We start from the raw sequence: 22,002 nt of genomic DNA on the forward strand, positions 1-22,002 counted from the left end.
CCATGTTTTGCACATTTATTTAAAATAAAAACTGCTAAGAGGATTTAGGTTAATGGCCCTTAATCATCGTGTTTGGGAGTTCACATGGCTTCGGGATACTGGGTCGTGATTGAGCTTCCTGTTTGATCTCCGTAATGAAGATTATTAGCAAGCGTGCTCTGGCGCAGGATGTAGCTGACGCGACATGGTCGATACAACCCGAGATATGTTGCAGGCGGCCTGGCTGCTACGTTCATCCCATCCTGAAATCTTTTCACATTGACTGAGTGTTATATTTAAGGCTGTACCTACAGCATGATTTTGGTGAAGCTTAAGCTGCTAATGAATGAGGAATTCTGGGTAACAGGAACATCATTAGCTGTACTGTTTAAGAAGAAGGACCACTTACCAATTCAAAAAAGCAAAACAATCTTGTTAAATCTGAGGTACAAGTAGCTCTGCTGATTGAAAATGTCTTTTCTCACATTTTCACGGCCGAGGCACTGCTAAAAATTAACGGTTTCTAGTTCATTTAGCGTGAAACCAGAAAATGAACCTTACTGTGCAATTGTTTACTGATTACCATTGATAATATCATGAATTTTGTATATTGGCCAAGATAATGGACTCACCTACTGCAAAACAATGGGGGGGGGGGGGGGTACACAATTATCTTGGACATTGTGTGACATCTTGACATCATGACAGTCTCATTCCCTCCTGAATGTTACATGATATGAAAACACCAATGTTATGATACTCGATGACATCATGGGCACTGTCTCACTTTCCTTGATGCTAGGTGACATGATGACAGGATGAGGACAGTTTCACTCTCTCGTGGATGCTGGGCAATATGATGACATCATGGGTACAGTCTCACTCTCTTGGATGCTGGGTGACATGGTGACATCATGAGGACAGTCTCATTCTCTTGGATGCTGCATGACATGATGATATCATGAGGACAGTCTATGACATCACAGGGGACAGTCTATGACATCACAGGGGACAGTCCATGACATCAAAGGGGTGGGCTGGGGTACAGTGATACATCACATTGGCACTCACTTTCTCCAGGATGATGTGGGACATGGTAAGGTTGGCATCCACAATGATGGTGGCAGCCTTGTCATCACGGATTTCCTTAAGGAGTGGCGTGGGGTCCTGGCTATCGTCCAGCATGCGCACTGAGAGCGTCTCCTTAGAGATGAGGAACTGACGCAAGAGTCTCTCAAGGTTCAGCAGGCCTGGGATGTGATGAGACAGAGTAGAATGGTGAGCACAGTCTCCTAGCAATCTGAGCAGTGCTGTGTACTACCAGAAAGTCTGAGCACATGTGGTACAAAGAGCCCATTGAGAGACCACTCTTCCATCCCCAAAGGACCGACATCTCTAATGCCACTACATTGTCAGTAGTAGTCAGTTGGGTCTCCTAAGCTCTTGAAGCACCAAGCAGAGTCTGAGTCAAACACGCACAGACTCTCACAGTCACACACATATACAAATCATTTTCAATAAATCATCTGAGAAATCAGACTGCTGTTAGTCCGCTCCAACGAAAACCACCCCCCCCCCAAGCCAGAAGGCAGAATGAAATGGTGCTGGTGTAGAACCCGAGGATCTGAAAGCAATGGGGATGGGGGGGGGGGTGGGGGAAGGCTATATCACGTCGGCCCCAGCCAGCTCAGCTTCTGAAGAAAGAAAAAAGTGTTTCCCTCTCGGCAGTCTGGAGCCGCAAGGAGAGCCGTAGAGGAGAAATGACAGAGTCTCCCTGCCTCTAATCTCTAATACGCAGCCATTCAGCACACTGTAAACAAGAAGGCAGGGAGGGAACAAGTGTGGGGGGGATGGGTGGTGTACCCCGCGGGCAGCACGCCGCAGTGCCGTTCTGCTGGATGCTGCCTTACCTGCCCGCTCGCTGCATTCGCCCGCTACCAGCACCCCTGTGTCCCAGCTGGCGACCAGGAAGAGCCATGCCGCTTGCAGCTGCCGGCCACACGGGACACTTGGAAACGCATAACTGCGCAGACGCAACCGGCCTGATAACCACTGCCACTGCTACAGTGTGTCTGAGGGAATTTCTGCCCATTCGTCCAGGAGAGTATTAGAGAGGTCAGCAGTGATATTGGACATGAAGGCCTGACAATACCAAGATATTTTGGACAATTTTATGCTTCCAACTTTGTGGGAACAATTTGGGGAAAGCCCTTTTCTGTTCCTGACTGACTGTGTCCGAGGGTGCAAAGCAAGGCCCATAAAGACATGGTTGGGTGAGTTTGGTGTGGAAGAACTTGACTGGTCCACCTTTGGGGTGAACTAGAATTGAAATTGCGAGCCAGGCCCTAGACCTGGTCATAGACCATTTTGTTATTGTTATTTATTATTTGTTGTTTACAGTCTACAGGGAGGTATGCAAGCAAATATTTCATTGTACTTGAACTTGTACAAATACCAATAAAGCTTTTGAATCCTTGAATCTTTGGGCCTCTTACCCTGCCTCGAGTCAGTAGCTGCCTCGTGATCTCAGTCCAAATCCTTCTGCTTGGGCCCAAGACTTTACTCCAGCCTAAACGCCATGTGACCACAAGGCCATCGGTATACTCACGCCTTCTTGATGCCGCAAAAACTGGCCAAATTCAGTTTTTGTTTCCAGATAATAAGCGATAAATCAGTATTGTTTTTAATGAGTATCAACACTTTGGAGTCTACATTTAATTACTGCCATGTATTTACTGCTTTAATTAATGCAAGTATATTTTAATAGTGTTTCAGATAATCAATATTTGTGAAAGAAGCCAAAACCAGACAGGGCACAAGACTCCGCCCCCACTGGCCTTTTTAGAGGATGATGGTTAAGCTTGCATTTCTGCGCGACTGAGCCGCAGCTGAGCCCGGGGTGTGACAGGCAAGGGGCTGCATACAAATGACTTGCCAGTGGCAGCGAATGCAGCTGCGGCGGGCGATCATGCGGGACACGGATGCCACACGCTGCGACCCCAAGACAGCGCAGTAAACCTCATCGCCGGGCAACATGGCGCCCTCCTGGCGGGACCGTTGGGCAGTCACCCGACCGCGGATCAGAGTAATCCAAAATCCGCCTACTGCAGCTCTCTCGCTCCCCGTCACTGAAGAGCGGGTTCGTAATCACACCCCCAAACTGCTGCTTCCGAACGCCGCGTGTTTTCTGGATCTTTTCGATCCCTTTACTTGGCCGAGCAAGATCCCCTGTTCTTTGTTGACCTTAATTACGGATTACCCGTGACATTTCCAAACACGGTGCCGTGTTAAATAAACACATCCCATAATTGATCTGTGCAGAGTTAAAGTGGGAGAGCAGGTGGGCGAAAGGGGTAGGAATGTGCTTTCAATTGGCGGGGGCCCCCGGATGCTGAGTCAGACACCAGGTCCACTGCTGCCATGGTGCCCCCGGTGGTCAGGAAGGTGAAGCGCGCTCCCCCTGTTGACCCCACTCCGCATGACTCCGGTTCCCGCCGCTTCAGCCTGTGAGTCCCGCCTCGTGCCCCCGGGTGGCAGCGCGCTGGCTCCCTGCAGCTGCAGGGCCAATCGAAACGCCACGAGAGATTAATGGTCGTTCTCGCAGTGTGCTGCCTCTGCCATGCTCCCCCCCACCGTTCCCACAACCCCCCTGCATCACAGGGCTGGAAAATATTCATGAAGTGGCTGTGCTCTATTAGGTTGTTGTGTGCCAATGTGATTAATGAAACTGGATGGTGCGGATTAATAGCTCAGTTTTGGAGCAAGTGTGTGCATGTAGATATGGGAGGGTGTATTACTGACAGTCATATTATTTCCTAATAGTTCACATCTCCATGTGCAGAGCTCACTCACAAACTTAATCCCAGCCACTGTCATATGACTACGGCAAGGCGACTGCGACATGCTCTCACTGTCACATGACTAACCCCTGACTGAGACATCCTCCCACTGTCACATGACTAACCCCTGACTGAGACATCCTCCCACTGTCACATGACTAACCCCTGACTGAGACATTCTACAGTGAAAACAACAGCTAATAAGAAGTCAGTCGCTGTCCTTTTGTAAATGAAAACCTTCCATGACTAGATCAAATTGCAGCCTTCGATATTGTGGACCATAATATTCTCTCGGACCGGCTAGAATCTGTGGTTGGCATTAAGGGGACAGGTCTCTATGGGTTTTGCTCTTATTTAACTGATCGTTTGTCCACGTGAACAATGAATCTTCCTGCTAAAGTCAAATATAGTGTCCCACAGGGATCAGTGCTGGGCTCGCCACTGTTCACTTTATATATGCTACTACTTGGTCACATTATTAGAAATCATGATGCTGGGTTTGATTGTTATGCTGCGGTACACAGTTATATATATATCTGTTAAACCAGATGATGCATCACAGAAGACATCTGGTGGAAAAAAATCCTTATGTTAAGCACAGGAAAAAGAGAAGTACTGTAACTATGGTTGGTCCCAAGGCTGCTCGAAATAAGTTTGACAACCTCAACCTCGGTGGTCTTCCTACTCAGCCTAACACAGTGGTCAGAGATCTTGATGTTCTGCTTGATGCAGATCTACGTTTCGATGCTCACATAAGATGTAGAACTGCGTTCTACCATCTACGGAACATAGCCAAGCTTCGGAAGATGCTCTCCTTTCATGATGCGGAAACACTAATATATGCCTTTATAACTTCCAGACTGGGCTACTGTAATACCCTCCTTTCTAGGTGCACATCCGGATCCTTACATAAGCTTCAGCTGGTACAAAATGCAGCCGTCAGAGTTCTTACAAAAACTAAAAAATCTTGATCATATTAGCCCTGTTCTTTGCTCTCTTCACTGGCTTCCAGTTAAGTCTTGGATTGACTACAAAATACTGCTATTAACTCATAAAGCACTGAATGGCCTTGCACCAGAATACCATAGAGAACTACTGGCCTCATATAACCCTCCTCGTTTCCTTCGATCCCAAGGAGCAGGATATCTGTCAGTACCTAGGCTAGAAGGAACAGATCGGTGCCACTGGCTTTGGATGCACTGGTCTGTCATTGCTGTCACTCTAGCTTCACACTCCCTTGTGGAATTGGAGTGCTGACGTTCAGGGACTCCCCATGCCTGCGTTCCCACCTCCCTCTCCCTCCTACTTATGCTCCCATAGCCGTATGTGTCAGAGCTTACATACCGCACTCACCTAACTGTTTGCCCTGCCGATAGTCTCCCCTACTGTGGCTAATTGCACATTTTATTCCCCCTACTCTTCCTGGCGTGTGCTGCCCGGAGACCCCAAATTACCAAGATATCCTGCCTACGCTGCTGCTTGCGAGGCCTCCACTACCTGTGACGTCTCTCCTGTACGCCCTGCTGCCTGTGACGTCTCTCCTGTACGCCCTGCTGCCTGTGACGTCTCTCCTGTACGCCCTGCTGCCTGTGACGTCTCTCCTGTACGCCCTGCTGCCTGTGACGTCTCTCCTGTACGCCCTGCTGCCTGTGACGTCTCTCCTGTACGCCCTGCTGCCTGTGACGTCTCTCCTGTACGCCCTGCTGCCTGTGACGTCTCTCCTGTACGCCCTGCTGCCTGTGACGTCTCTCCTGTACGCCCTGCTGCCTGTGACGTCTCTCCTGTACGCCCTGCTGCCTGTGACGTCTCTCCTGTACGCCCTGCTGCCTGTGACGTCTCTCCTGTACGCCCTGCTGCCTGTGACGTCTCTCCTGTACGCCCTGCTGCCTGTGACGTCTCTCCTGTACGCCCTGCTGCCTGTGACGTCTCTCCTGTACGCCCTGCTGCCTGTGACGTCTCTCCTGTACGCCATGCTGCCTGTGACGTCTCTCCTGTACGCCCTGCTGCCTGTGACGTCTCTCCTGTACGCCCTGCTGCCTGTGACGTCTCACCTGTACGCCCTGCTGCCTGTGACGTCTCTCCTGTACGCCCTGCTGCCTGTGACGTCTCTCCTGTACGCCCTGCTGCCTGTGACGTCTCTCCTGTACGCCCTGCTGCCTGTGACGTCTCTCCTGTACGCCCTGCTGCCTGTGACGTCTCTCCTGTACGCCCTGCTGCCTGTGACGTCTCTCCTGTACGCCCTGCTGCCTGTGACGTCTCTCCTGTACGCCCTGCTGCCTGTGACGTCTCTCCTGTACGCCCTGCTGCCGTACCACTGTTCATCCTACTGCCACCATCACCTGCCTGCCCTCTGCATTGAAACTCAAATCTTAAGATCTGGAAAGTGTAAATTAGGACTCTGCCATCTCATTCATTTGACTCTCCCTGCCGGCCCCTAGAGGATGGGCTCCCCCTTTAACTCTGGTTCCTCCCAAGGTTTCTTCCTTCTAGGGAGTTTTTCCTTGCCACTGTCGCCTCTGGCTTGCTCACTGGGGCTTTGGGCAGGGATAATGTAAAGCGCTTTGAGACAGTGTAATGTTGTGAAAATGCACTATACAAATAAAATTGAATTGAATGACTATGCAGTCCCATTAAATGATCACCAAAGCTAAAATCAGGCAGTCAGGTCACCAGACTGTTAAATTAGTGCTTATATACCGAGGCTCAAGGTATCCCTGGGTGATATCCCAAAGCAAAAGGCAGCATCCAGAGGTCCGAGGCTGAGGAGGGACAGCGTTAGCTGGCCAGCCTACCAAAGGCCGGCTTTTTTCGAAAGGTCAGTGTTTTAATAGGACACTCAGTGTCCTGGCACTGCTGTATGTCTAATGATCTGGCTGCTCACTCATGCAGGGGCCCTCACAGCACGGCCCAGGGGTGGGGGAGGGACATCAACAGGTGACATAATCAAGTGGGACTATGTTAAAGGTCAGACAGAAGGAGGGGGCAAAAGGGGAGGGACAACACTGAGCAAAATGAGATTTTCTCTTTAAAAAAAAAAACAATTAAAAAAATCATGATTCATGGCTTGGTAACCTGTATTGTTCAAAATTCATATATTCTTCTTCTGATGTATATTGGAAACTGTTCACAAACTTAGAGAATGAAAAACTACATTTAGAGAGTGGATGGTCTTAGAGGGAATGGGGAGGTGCAGTAGGTGGAGCCTAGCATTACAGTGAGGGAGTGGGCGGGGCCTATGGTTGGAACGTGGGGGTGCGCGGCTGGCGTCGGTGGTCATGGGGCGGCTACTCACAGTCGGCGTTGGCGCAGACCAGGCAGGCCATGGTGTTGTTGAAGAAGCCCAGCAGGCTGGCCACTGCCAGGCTGACGTCGGTGTTGGTGGGCCGCAGGTCCAAGGTGGTGAACCGGGGAAACTGCACCTTCAGGGCGTCCTCAGGGGCCACCTTCACGTAAGGCACCTGGGGTGGGCGCCGAGGTCAAAGGGCAGAGTCACCACAGAGATGTCTCACTGGGCAGCCCTACCGCATTCAGACCAGCAAGCGCAGCTGGAGTCACTTAATGTTTTACATAATGATTCACATATCAAACTATCAGGGTCACTGGTCAAATGCCAAAGCCATTCAGACTTTAAAAACACTGGAATCACTTTTTAACTTAACTAAAATTACATACATGTATAACAAATATTTATTGGCCAGATATTTATATTTCAGGAGACAGCTTTTGTGAAAGTGGGGACAGAGAGTCCCTGGAGCAATTGGGTGTTAAGGGCCTTGCTCAGCGGTCAAACAGTAGAAACATTCTGCAGATCCTGGGATTTAAACCAGTGACCTGCTGAGCACAAACACAGTGCCCAAACCCAGTGAACCACACAGCGCTGCCAAAATTAAATGGAAGACTGAATATATCGTAAAATGCATTACAACAGGACATTTGTGTATTATGTAACTTTTGGGAGATTAACACTTTTTTTTTAACACAAAGTTTTTTTTCGTTTTGCATTCAGAGGCTTTCAACTCCAGCGCCGGTAGGAGCCCTAAACTTTCCACAGAAAGAGAAATTAGGTCTTGTGCAAAAACCCACATTTCATCAGCTTGGCAACGGGATCTGACAGGGATCGGAAGGCAACACAAAAAACGTTCTCCGGGCAGCGGAAGCGGGGAAGAAAAGAACGAGACAAAGGAGATGACTCGGAGGAGAAGAGAGGGAGGACAAGAGGGAGGAGGAGAGGCCGAAGAGAGGGAGGAGGAGAGGGCAGCTTGGAGGAGCCGCGGTTTGTTTTCGTATGAATAAGGAATAAGGCCGAGTACGGCACGAGGTCTCTGGGAACTCAGGGAGGCAGTGAGTAAAGGGCTGCTTCTGATATTTTACAGAGTAAATCTTCTTCTTTTTTGGAGGTGGGGGATTAAGATGCAAACGGACAGCTGTGATTTCACAGCTGGCTCTGAACGACATTCACTCGGAGCTATTTAAGGTCTAAATGTGTCAAAAATGATAAACGGGAGTTAACCGGCCGTGACCAGGTCGCGTTCTAAATCCCGGGGAGGAGATGCGTAAGGTGAGTCCTTTTCACAGCTTCTACGGCGTTCGGATCGGCGCTCGAACACCGACTGTGAGTCACTTTAGTCACCTCGCAGTCAGTTGCCATGGAAATGGCGGGAGATCCTGGCTTTCTGAACACCCTCATATGAGATGCAAAAAAAAAAAACAAAATTAAATTAAATTTTTTAAAATAAATAAAAACTAACAATAAATGCCGTCTGCCAGCTTCAGTGTTCAGTGTGTCTCAGGAGCAGCGGAGTTGGAAGACTTTCCGAGGAAATAAACTCTTTCGTCATAAGATGTAATTATTCTGTTATTGTATATTTTGAGGGGGTGGGGCTGCAGGAACTTGCAGGTACCTAGGGGAGGCTCTGACCCCGCCCCCTGGCTTTGGCCCCTCCCACTCACTTCAGAAAGGCCCCAGCTCAGCGATCCTCGAAGAGGAGGCAGGAGGATGTGTTACACGCCCACTTTCTGCTACCTTCCCATCTGCTCCTCAGGGTTCGAGCTCCTGCCCTGAGCTGTTATCGCTTCTAAAGCTGAATCCCTCCAATGTGTCCCTGTTTGCCCCGAGTCCTCCACTCCACACACCAGGCAAAGTACACAATGCATAAGGAAGGGGATCCTTTGGAGGACACACTTCCCACTGCTAAATCGCATAAGCCTCCTGGTGTGTGTGTGGAGGGGGGGGGATTAGAGATGACCAATCAGACAAGAGTTTACTCATCTCCCTGACTGTTAACAAGGGGAGGTGAAAGGAGATTAAAGATGACCAATCAGAACAGAGTTTACTCATCTTCCTGACTGCTAACGTCGGGGGTAAAGGAGGGATTAGAGATGACCAGTCAGACACGAGTTTACTCATCTCCCTGACTGTTAACAAGGGGAGGTGAAAGGAGATTAAAAACGCTCAATCAAAACAGGCTACTAACAAGTATTTCCCAAATCTCTATAGAACAATTGGCACTGTTTAAAAAAGAAGGAATGATCTCATCAATTGTGATTAAATCAGGAAGATAACGAACCTCCCGCATTCATTAATATGCATGAGCACCTGTCCTCACCGAGGGGGCTGTTACAGTCAGCCACGCATGAGCCGGACCGGGCCGGGCCGGGAGAGCGCCGCAGAGCTGCTGACAGGAAGAGGTTGACGTGCTGGGACCCTCTGAGGGGCCACTGTGTCCCACTGTGCTGTCATCAAGCTCCACCAGCGAATCAGCTTTCAATAAGACCCACCATCTGCACGTCTGCTCTCCCAAATAAGCCAGCCGCGGCATTTCCTGTCCCGCAGTGGGAGGTTCGGCGCCCATCGACATGCCGCGCTCATATGCACACGGTCACCTCTTTTTGTTGCTTTGCTGTACCCCCCCCCCCCCAGGGTCCAGTGGCTCGCAATTTCACTCCCTCGCTCGTCCATATTCAAACTGAAGAGAAATGCCATCAAAATGATTATAATTAAGCGCCTTTGTTAACCACTAGCAGACATTTCACACACACGCAAAAAAAAAAAAACATCAGAATGTTCCCCGATTCTTAAACGATCGTTTGTGTTTCTAAAGTGCGAAATGATTGTCAATGGTAATAAAGGTCAAATTGGAAAAAATCCTTAAACTTTCAGACTTAGGAATCTACCCTAGATATTATTCATTTCTGTAAATGACCCTTTTCGCTGTTTCCTGCCATGGTCATTAATCGGCCTGCATACATTTTGCGGTATGAATTTCACCATAACCCACATCATTTTTTCCACCTATTCATACCAGCAAGGGATCATGGGAAACGAAAAAATGTATAAACAAACAAACCAACAAACAAATGAATAAATAAAGGATACTTCTTGCCAGTACATTTGCCCCATTAGAGTTTTAAGTATTCAGGCAAAATCAGACATCAGTAAAAGTTTTCTGATCATGGTGTTCATAATATGATTTGGAAACCAAGTAAGGAACTGCTTGGCATAGTAAAGCTTAAATTGGCAAAATCATTTGGCATATATCACATATCCTTTTTGAGATATTTGGTGTGATACATGTGATTTTATGTGACAAATACATTGTACTACATATGATGTAGTAATGTATTACAATACGCCTATGTAAAGTATCTCGGGGCTTGTGAAAGACGCTATATAAAAATATATTGAATTGAATACATAGTGATACTCTGTGCTACTATATAGCCGTCACATCCTGCCCTGCTGACCCTCCGGTGAAGCACATTGTAGTTACACACACACACAGTCTAATGAGTCACACCTGATTCATATTAGTCTTACTTCTAATTCCTGCCCTTCTGTGATTCACTCCAGCTGCCTCTCGTTTTGCTCCCTTGTTAGTCCTTTGTATATAAGTGCCTCCCAGTGCTGTGCCCCCCAGTCTGGACACTGATATTGTTGCCTCTGTGTGCTGTGATTCCCGCTTGCCCTTCCTTATTTTGGTTCCATGTCATTCTGTTTGTTTCTGTTCCATTTCTAGTTAATAAAGCCCAGTTTTGTTTTCAACTCCCACTCCCATGTCCTTTATCCCACTTGCCACAACAATTGTTAAATGCTTTTCCATCTGCTTTCTGGATTGTTCTTGAAGGAAGTATACAATACAAAACAACCAAACAAAATAGTTAATAGTAATAAAAAGATAAAAATAAGAATAAAACAGCAATTAAATAAGAATACAACAATATAAAAATATCAACCAAGATCAAATGACTGACAATAAAAACAGAGCTGAATATATCAAAAGCACTAAAAAGATGTGCAGTTATGGTGTGGTATGACTCAACCTTGGGCCTTTTTAGAAAAAAAAACTTCCAATTTGTTAAGCAGCAGGTTCCTTCAATCAGGAGATGTAAACACTGGATACAAAAACCGCACAAAAAAAGCATCACAGCTCCACTAACTTCTGAAAGAACCGCCGGCGCTTGCTTGGCAACTCTGGGATGTCTCTAATTGCGCGTTCTGTCACAAATCGCGCCCCTTGACGTCTCCGTACTCAAGGTCCGCTCCCATTATACAGATGAGAGAGCTTGTACTTGGGAAAGTGAGTCACCCGCGTAAACGAGCTGGATTCCTGCTTTCCACGCTGTGACTCATTCTCCGACCCGTTATCGTCGTCAGATGCAGAGGGGGCACCGTTTTGCTGCCATTTGTGGCCCTCCTTGGTGCGAGTGCTCGAAGACAAGCAGAAGAACCAAACTGCCTTTATCACACACACACAGGAAGTGGCTGATTACGAGGGCATTAAGTCATATTGAATTTCAAACCATGAGAGACGGATGTGAATCTCACCATAAAGGTGTGTAAATGGCGATAGGAACACGATGGTTACACGTGCACGACCAAGATACCAAAATTAGCCACCACTTCTCGTTGCTTAATTAAATACTGACTTGCATATTAAGCTACGCTGTGGAGTGGAGACCAATAAACCAGAGCTAAAAAGGGCAATGAATTTACCATAGCGATGGGGGGAATTTACCATAGTGAGGAAGGGGCGGGGTTTACCCCGGGCTGTCGAACACTACAAGCCTAGTTTAACCCAATCAGAAATAATAAAATAATGCCACCCACAGTGGATCCAGTGACCTCAGCTGTCATTTCACAATCATTATGCAGTGTCTGGAAGGAAAGACTCACCCAAAATACAACATATGTGCACATTCCCCATACATTGCAAATGTAAAATTGATAAAAATAGCAATTTAATTTGAATGCTGACCACCACCCTATATTCTGGCAATTGTAACCTGTTGGCAGGCTCAGTCTGGTTTAAATGTTTTTTTTCTTGGGGGGGCTAAGGGTACAATAGTTTCCTTCCAGTGCTCTCTGTACCGTTTACTCCCGCGATGTGAAGTGGGGATTGACGGCCGCAGACAGCTGGCTGACAGGTGGCTAACGAGATGCCCGACCGCGGGACAGGGGCCGCCCAGGGGGGCCCGACCAGGGGGAGATAATGAGAGCTCACCTGGATGGGCTGCCACACCACTATGGCCAGCCCAAATAGCCTCGCACCCCTCGCATATAAAACTAAAGGTCCTGTTACTTACCATTTCATATCACGAGCCTCAACCGGAGGAAAAAAAAAAAAATGAGTGGATGGATTATTTTCGACGCCAAGCAGACACCTTTTGCAGCCTGTCAGACTGGCTGTCCCGCTTGAGTGTACAGCACCACCCCCACAATCGTACTGGTGCCCCCTTGGTTACGAGGGGAGATCCCTCCATCACTAGGCAACCAGACGTGATGGAACTTTCATTAGCAGATACGTCCAATGACTGGTCTTTGGGTCGATCACACCCAGCGGCGACGCCCACAGGCCAGATTAATTGCTGCCCATAAGCACAACTGGTAAGAAGAAATCTTAGATTCAACTGGGAATGTTTTCAGAGTCCACTATTAATGTGGAGGCATGGTCTCCAGTGATCACTGGCTAACCAACAAGCAAAAACAAGAACCATTACATACGATGTGCTCATTCTGCTCCCCTTAACGTCATGTGTGGCTCGAGAAAGGGTACGAGTGGATAATGTCAGACTGAGCAGACGTCAGCCGCTTTCAGAAGAGTCATTGTCTCTCTCAGCTGCTTTCACAACCGCTATTGCAGTCCTGTGAGTCGAGAATTAGCCAATCAGAAGGACAGGCCTCCATGTGGCCATTAAGCTACTTGTGCAGTATCAACGCTGGTCCTGGCATGTGATGCTTATCTACAGGTGAGTGGATTTCTGAGACGGTGCTTCAGAAGCCTTCAAGCATAGGCGGACATTTCAGATCCAGAAAGTATAAATCCAGACCAGGATTTTGTTTCAACCAACTAGTTGAGCATAAAGAGTCACAGTGACAGAGGACTCAACTGGTTGGTTGAAACAAAATACTGGTTTGGATTTTACTTTCTGGAACTGAAATGTCCGCCTTTGCAAGCATCCACTTGGGAGTTGAGGTGTTGGGAGGAGTTCACGCCGACAGCTGAGAAAATGCCTCCGCAGCTCGTAGGGGAGTGTTGCAGATATGAGGCCATATGGGGAGTTGGGACCAGGCAAAACACACACAAACACAGACACAGACACACACACCTGCTACCTGTTTGCCTGCAAGTCAGGAGGGACCAGCTTCCATTTAATAGAACATCACACACACACACACACACACACACACACACACACACACACAGACGTGTAATCATATCTTTTTGGGGACCGCTCATTCATTTCTATGGGAAAAATGCTAATGCTAACTATGGCAACCTTAACCCCTACCCAGCCCTTACCATAACCATAAGTAACCAAACAAGATGCAAGGGTTTTTCCATTTTTAGTTTTTTCATTGCAGTCACAGATTTTTATAAAATACAGTTTTCCCATATTGGGACCAGGAAACATTGGAGTCACCAAATTGCCCACTGGTGTGTGAGTGTGCCCTGCGATGGGTTGATGCCCCAGTGTGGGTTGATGCCCCAGCGTGGGTTGTTCTCCGTCCTGCGCCCATAGGCTCCAGAGCTCCCGCAACCCCGAATACGATAAGCAGTTTCAGGAAATGGATGGACGATTGCATTCACAGATCTTTGTAGGGACCTGAAAAATAATCCCCACAATGTAATATAAGGTGCCACTTTACAATAAGGCTACACTTATAAAGGGATTATGAAAGGTTTATAAGCAGGTTATTAATTAGGTTGTAGCACTTTGTAAATCATTACTAGAGAAGTATAAACAAGTTACACCACAGTTTTCTTTTTATTAATGAGTTACTACCATTTATAAGTGGCAAAGGGAGCCTTATTGTAAAGTGCTACCCAACATAATCATAATCCACACATACAGATGTTTGTATTCATATCTTTATGGGGACTGTCCTTTCTTTTCTATGGGCAAAACCCTAATCCCAACAATGACAACTTGAACCCCTACTCAGTCCTAACCCTAACCCTAACCCCTACTCAGTCCTAACCCTAACCCTTACTCAGTCCTAACCCTAACCCTAACCCCTACTCAGTCCTAACCCTAACCCTAACCCCTACTCAGTCCTAACCCTAACCCTAACCCTAACCCCTACTCAGTCCTAACCTAAACCATTTTTAGTTTTATGATTGCATTCACAGATTTTTACGAAATTGAGGTTATCCTTGCGGGGACCGAAAAAAGGTAAAAAGTTACAGGTTTTTATCACATTGAGGGGAAATCTGGTCCCCACAACATAATAAATAGAAAAATGCCACAACAAGAAGTCAAGCACTGCTTAAAGGAAGACAGAGGTGGATTCCATGCGGAATAAGGCTTTTAGTCTTGAAGAAGGCCCCATTGCATCTTAAAGCCTATTCATACATCACTTTTACCCGTACGCTTTCAGTTGTGGATGAGGGGACGTGATGTAAATATCGTCATCAGGCTGGCTGGACGGCTGCGGCCGGTGTGCTTCTAGCCCAGATTTTTATCTCTAGCGGAAACAGTGTGTGTCGACTGCGCAAGATAATGGACTAGGTATACCCTCCTGAGACCCCACCCATTCATTTATGTCCATTGTAGTCGACATTTTGTTTTCTTTTCACTGATGTAAGGAAACATATTTATTCCTGTTGTACACTAAAGAGGACATGCTGTGAAATCAAAAATAAAAATAAATTTGAAAAATTCTAAAATATTTCCTCCAAAGACAAATAACCTAAAATTGAAGGACACTTTTTCCCTTGGGTCACAGGAGGATATCCAGTAGGTGGTATGTATGTAAACTTTGTCCCAATTTGTTCAGCTCAAAACAGTAAATATCAATAACTCTGGAAACTTTTGCGATCCCACACAATGGTTTTCCGTTATTAATAATACCAGTACTGTGTCCGTTCAAAGTAAAAAACATAGAATTAATGGACTAATAAGTATAAATCAATAACGATATAGACGATACAGACATGTCCAGTTAGGTTTGCTTTAAGCATTGAACTATGGGGGGAAATGCACACTATGTAACATACGTATTTATTAAAAATTGCATTGTGTCCATTCACCGGCAGTAACTGTAAACAAGACAGCTGGCCTACTGAACGCGAAGGGCACACAAACATTATTTAGGTTTATCCTCGCCGTCACGTTGCAGCAAATAGCAAGTGGGCAAGTGTAGAGGGATCGCAGAACTATTTCGAAAAATGTTTTCCCACCCTGACCTTTTAGGGACTCCACCTATGTCTTGATTATTATTAATTTCTACCCAAAAATCATATTTTATCACAAGAATCGAATAGAACTTTCAATGAGAAACGTGAACGGGCAGAGATAAATATTAACATATTTACTGTCCAAATGTTTTTTTTTGAGACAAAGCTGCCATAAGTTGAGCTGGTTTATAAAAGAAAGGTATGTTTTTATTGTTTTAAAAATCCAAAAAGACATGAAACTTGCAGTTATATACCGTATCTCATCCTTCTTTTGCGCAAGCTTCATTCAGACCTAGCAGTTGACAACTGCCCTCTGCTGGTCTGGAGGAATATCAATGCAGTACACATGCACCGACCGCAACCATCCACCTCCACAGAATGAACACAAGCTGCTCTGCGAGCAACCGCCCCCAGACCAAAAGCGCATGAAAGCGTAAAGTGTGACCTAGGCTTTACAGTACCAGCGGAGGCGCTGCTTGTTGGGGACATCCCCACAATGGGCCTTGGGAAACCCAAGTCCCAGTCTATTAGGCCTCCATGATGCAACAGGTCCCCACGGTAACGGAAGGGACCACTCTCGCTTCAGCTGTAGGTCCTCTCCTTGGTTTGCACGTTGACGTCTCACAGGCACAACCACTCCATGTTTAGCGACCACATCGCTTAGCGACCGTTTGCTAACAAAGGTAATAAAACATTCATTCTCCAACCAATGTGTGCATTTATGACCAAATTTCATATCCCTGACAACAATAAATTCTGGAATGACAGAAATATTTGAGGTAGCATGTACAAAATATTGCACTAATGTCCAGTTCATGAAGCACACCGTGACGCCCTGGAAGGAGCGCAGTGAGCGACCATGCCTCAGGATTCTGCTTATTTCTGTTTTTACTTAACTTTTAAATTAATTTCGGCGGTGTACCCCCCCCCCCCCCCCTATTGTTTTCTACGATGGTGAAGCTGTTTATTGGTGGAACCTGAGGATCAGTAGAACCTGAGGATCAGTGGGGGGTTAGGGGTGGAGGGGGTTGAAAATTTTATTAAATAAGGTTAGTTGAGGCACGAGTGGGGGCCCGAGGAAAAACCTGCATGTTAAAGTGCAGCTTGAAGCTTTAATACTGCCCCCCCCCCAACATCCTGTACCACCAAGCAAATATGACGCAACCCAAGCTCAAACTGGGCCTAAATCCCACCCGTCCTGTCCAGCTATGTCACTGAATTACCTGGGCGGACGGCAGATGAGCCAAACGAAGGAGAATCCAAGGGAGGTATTTTACTGGCTAATTAGTTTTACTCTCCTTAGCAATGACTCAGCAGAAGGTCCCGGCTGCAATGGGCTCATTCCGGATCCCTCATGCCTGACCGGACGGTGCAATCTTCCAAATTACGCCTCACCCCGCCTGGGGAAACACAACGACCCACTGGAGCACGGTGCTGTGATCTGATTACATCGCATGTTTACATTCCATTTAAACTCACCCCCATTTAAGTGCAGCCCACCCTGGGTCAACGCTAGCATCCGAGAGCTAGGTTTGCCTCTTGGAGGGCAAATTTACACTGATATTAAATGATGATATTCTTTCCTTGGCAGGTGTTTCTAACAAAAGTGCTCCCTGGATTCGAGCGCCTCACTCATGATGAGTATAGAAGAAGCCAGTTTCATTAACCACTACGCCACCTAGTGGATGGACACACCCGAACGAGAAGGTGAGTCGGCATGTCGGGAGGAGCTCACTTTTTAGCGTGGTGGGGGATCGGCTGGGATGAGATTCTGCAGAAAATCAATTTGCCCTCAAAAGGACTCGAGTCATTTTTACACATCATAAACAAAAACAATCACCGCATGCAAAGAGCTACTAATTCCAGGTGTAATAAGGTACAGCGTGTTTATTTTTCAATCAAGCGGTTTAACAGCTCTAATTTGCAAACACTGCAGACTTATTTCAATGAAAACATCATAAATATTCAAAGACACATTGTACTAGTCTGGATCTGCATGGTCCGTTTCTAAAGAATTGTTAAAATATCGGTCACAGGGTCACAGAAGCGTGACTCCACCGGTGCCAGCAGCAGTTGCTCGCTCTGCCTTTCTAGGCCAATCAACAATAAATGGGAAAGGGAGTCAGATCTTAAGGGGCAGGACCCAGGCTCTCAGCCAATCACCGACCCTAAACACATGAGACAGTTGCTGTGGCGGACCAATCAGCAATGTCCCCTGTGGGGCAGGGGCAGCAAGGACAATCCAGCAATTAACATAATGAAAGAGTAACATTTCATCCTGAACGGGATGGAAATTTGCATTAGGTGATGGCTAATTGGACAATTTATAAGGAATGTGTGGAGGGAAAAGCCAAAGCTCCGCCCACATTAACATCCTGCCAATCAGCTCGTCTGGAGTGGGGCAGGTGGTGGTGGTGGGGGGGGGGGGCATGAGGTCTCATCCACATTCTGGATTGTCAAGCGCTCCAAGTTCCTTTCAATAAAATGGAAAAGAGAGGCTCTGAAGTGTGCAATCAGCTTCGCTAAACTGCATGGAAATGCACAGTGCAGATATGTATGTGTAAGTGTGTAATTACGCAGTGGGGGGGCAAGTCCAGCTGAGGGGTTGCCGCTTGCGAAAGAAAATTCTGAATACAGCCATCATAGATTATCACCCCCCCCCCCCCCCCGCCGCATCCTTTCCCTTCCACAGCCATCTCTTGTTAGGTCGCCACCATTTTCAGAAACTACCCTGAAAGTATCAGCTGGAATACGCTGGACACCCGCAGCATTAATTAATCTGATTTTCAGCCTAAAGTTACTAAGCAATTAGAGGCTGCATCTGGCCCCCATACACCTCTGTTTGCATATATTTTTAAATATTTATTTGACAGAATGACATAAATCCAGATTAGAGTTAAAAAAGAAATTACATTTAAAACCAGAAAAAAAAGCATAAGAGCACAAAGCATAGCCCAGAAATAAGGGATATTTTAAAAAGCCTTTAATGAAGACCCATTAAGAGGATAAAGGACAATCACACTGTTCAGCTAAACCCTCTGTGACTTCCTTGAAATTCCGCAGCTAAGAACCTTAAATCCAGCACAAGTGTTATAGAGGAACGTCGAGCTCATGGAAGCCAGCGAGCTTGACGGGAACCCTTCACCAGCGCAGGATCTGTGAAGCCTTCAAAGGGAGGAGATGAAAGCTGGGGACAGTCATTCCTGGGAGTCACAGGTGTACAGACACATGGGTAACTATGTCACAAGTCCCAGTCTAACCAGGGGCGTGGTTACTGGGCTACTGGTGGGCCGAGGGTGGGTAGCCAACCCAAACGGATCATCTGCCCATCCAACTGAGGTGTGTAACCAGTCATTGGGGATTTAATATAATCATCCTGGGGCCCCCCATAACAACACAGGGATCCCCTATAAGAAACAGAGTATTATTCAGTACCACCCCCTTTTCACAAACCATCACCCCCCCAGTCAACAAATTTTACTTTTGCCATACCAAACTTAATTATTACCATCGCAACCCCCCACACCTCCACCCCCCAGTCAACAATCCCCCAAACTTATTGCACTTTGACGCCACAGTCGAACTGCCCTCCAGGGGTCAAGCCCGAAGACCTACAACAAAATTCAAAAAAACACTGGTGCCCACCCAATACACCCAAATGCCCCCCCCCCCCCCCCAGCTCTGTTGAGTCTACTGGTAAACGTCCTGAATACTGAACAGATCAGAGGATCCCATAATGTGGGTGTAGCTTGCCGTTAGGGGGCGGAGAAAGCTGTGGATTGAGAGCGTTTTGACAGAGCTGAAGGTGATCGAGAGCCGCAATCCTTCCAGCAAAGGTCAAAAGTGTCCAGGATCCCATCACTTTGAGGAACAAAGATGACAAGCCATTTATAACATCAGTCAGGGACATTCCTCATCTTCCCTCAATCGCCAACAGGCTGTGACGTTCCCCCGCTCCTCCGTTCCCCCGCTCCTCCGTTCCCCCGCTCCTCCGGACGGGCTGCAGAGACACTCACCTCTTTTTCTCCGCAGATGTTGCTGATGATGGAGTTGGAGGCCGGGCTAGCAGAGGGACCCAGAACTGCCACCACACCCTTGGAGACGATCTGGCACACTGTCAGGGGAGGAGAGAGGGGTAGACGGAGGTCTCAGCGCCTGCCTCGCAGGGGATTCACTCGGGGGAGCGAAAATTCCAGCAGTGTGTTAAAGAATCCGCTCCGAACAACCAGCTGAATGAAACGGCGTTGACCGTGCTGAGCCCCGAGGCCCGCGCTTCCAGTACCGGGTCCACTACGACCACAAGAGCCAAGAGGATCCCATTCATAGCGGATCGGCGCTTCTGTGCTGGGAGCCAAAAGAGGATTTTATGATGCGATATTTTCCACGCTCAATAAGCTCCCGAAACCACAAGGAGTTCCAACGGGAAATCGATGGGCCACTTTTCTATATAGCGCATATCCGACACGTCTGACTCACTTTTACTCACTGATCACGCCGTCACGGTCACATGCCCAGACGGTGCCGGCCAGGAGAGGCCCATGGGGCGGCGTAAGCAAATGCCTGCTGCAGGAAGTGGGAGGCGAAATCGCGAAGTGGGAGGATTGTGGGAGTGCTATCAAATGACTCAATATGCTGCAATGCATTCTGGGCCCTACCCTCATCAGACCCTCCTCTCCCACCATGAACTGAAGAGACAGAACCTCACCCTATCTGTGTGGAGACGCACACAAAGTATCACAGCCCCGCAGTTTAGCTTTGTCACATACGTGGCACTTCAGCTGTCTTTTCTTCCCCCCCCCCAGCTCACAGCAGCAATTTATTCCTATTCATTGTTTTCCCTATTGAAATTCATCTGCCGGCTTCCCGTGTGGGTCGGGCTCCTGTTTACTCTGCACGAGGCCTTCGGAGCGAGACCTCGAGAGGCGCCAGTTAAAGTTTGAGCCGGCATCAATTATGCAAATAATAAATACACTCTCATAATCAACGAATAATAGACACTCAGAGATTGTTTTCCATATTTCGCCTCACCTGATTGGTAATTACCTCACATCGCCCCCTCAGTGCGCTGCGTACTACTGCTGTTGTGTGGACATACCTGCCCCATAACCCTCCATCCTAGCGTCTGGCATTTCTCCATCCTCTCCAATCTATCTGCGAGTCCAGGTCAATGTTGTTATGGCTTTCATTTTTTAATTTAGTTTTTATTTGCAATTTTCATTAGAAATCCAGTTTACTATTAGTTATTTCTCTGTGTGGATTTATTAGTTTTTATTTAAAGGTATATTTCCATTTAGTTTTTTTTAGTAGTGTTATTTCTTGGTAAAAAATGCTGTAGGGCTATTTAATGTGTCTGATCTTTAGCGAATCCTACACGAATACACAGTACACATTATGTTCTACTGTCCTCAAAATGGGCAAAAACATGTTCCAGGTATTTTTAAAGGTCACTTCAAGGCAATGCGCTGGATTATGTTGCCTTGAATGATTTCCATAAAGAAGGGAAAATGAACAAACCATTACTTTATCTAAATGTAATTTAAAACGGTAATGGAAAGTAAAGTAGACATTTATTTTTATTTTATTTCGGTTAGTTTTGAAAACGTCTATATTTTTCGTTTTATTGTATTTTTAATTTTATTTCCATATTTTATTTTATTGCGATGGGTTGGTGCCACGTCCTGGGTTATTCCCTGCCTTACGCCGTAACTTTCAAGTGTTCAGGACTCCCACAGCCTCACATAGGACAAATGGGTATGGAAAAAGGATGGATTTCATTCTATTTCAGTATACAAAAATGTTTTCTCATACTTGCGGTTTTCATTAACAATAATAACCTGCTTCCAGGAAGACAAGCTTCTATTTGGAAATGACTGTCCTCCATAGCTTTCCCCACCACAGAGCATCAGAGCTCGATGCTCTGACCTGCAATCCCCCCCCCCCCCTCGGGTCCCTTCAATTACTCAAAATCATCGTTCTCCTCTCAGAATCTGTCACTTACCAGGAAATAAACCCATCGTTTTCCCCCCTGAGCAGGCTCCCATCCCTCTGCATATGCTTAACTTAGAGGGCTCTCCATTTGTTTAAGCATTTCCGTCTGGAAGCTATTCACGCTCAGTGTCATGTGCCGCTGTAACCAATTACAATTAATACAGTAAAAGTACGACAATGCTATATATAATTCCTAAAAAATTGCTTTGAGCATCCAGGGACAGAAGTTAATAACACAACGGAGAGACATGACAGGAGAACAATAAAAAAAAAAAAACAAAGACAAATGTTCCGTGCAATAAATAAATTAAAAGCTGTTTCAAACACTACCTCCATAATTTCATTTAGGCACTGCAGACCCCAAAGGCAGTGCAGTCTGCAGGTGTTTGGCTTTGCTCCCTTCCTAAACCCTTTCATTACAGCCGTCTCCTGGATGACAAGTCATCTCGCCCGTCATTCCAGCACTAACCTGGCTGCAAAGGGAAAATAATGCTGACCGATAGAATAGAGGCTGTTCA

General features: G+C 46.8%; 1 protein-coding gene across 6 annotated transcripts in view; it reads right to left on the reverse strand.

Moving 5' to 3' along the window:
• The window catches only part of LOC111846268 (glutamate receptor ionotropic, kainate 4-like), a 217,078-nt gene that overhangs the window by 58,700 nt on the left and 136,376 nt on the right, over window positions 1-22,002 (reverse strand). For 4 of the 6 annotated variants that reach the window (XM_023816305.2, XM_023816307.2, XM_023816304.2 and 1 more), the window contains 3 exons: window positions 19,513-19,610; window positions 7,111-7,276; window positions 1,051-1,229 (listed from right to left, as the gene is read on the reverse strand). In XM_023816305.2, the coding sequence (XP_023672073.1) occupies window positions 1,051-1,229; window positions 7,111-7,276; window positions 19,513-19,610 (443 nt within the window). Of the gene's footprint in view, window positions 1-1,050; window positions 1,230-7,110; window positions 7,277-19,512; window positions 19,611-19,972; window positions 20,097-22,002 lie in introns of those variants that run through there. The other 2 variants (XM_023816308.2, XM_072702147.1) reach the window with 2 other exon arrangements.

Source organism: Paramormyrops kingsleyae, chromosome 18, assembly GCF_048594095.1.
Source record: "Paramormyrops kingsleyae isolate MSU_618 chromosome 18, PKINGS_0.4, whole genome shotgun sequence".
Lineage (NCBI taxonomy): Eukaryota > Metazoa > Chordata > Actinopteri > Osteoglossiformes > Mormyridae > Paramormyrops > Paramormyrops kingsleyae.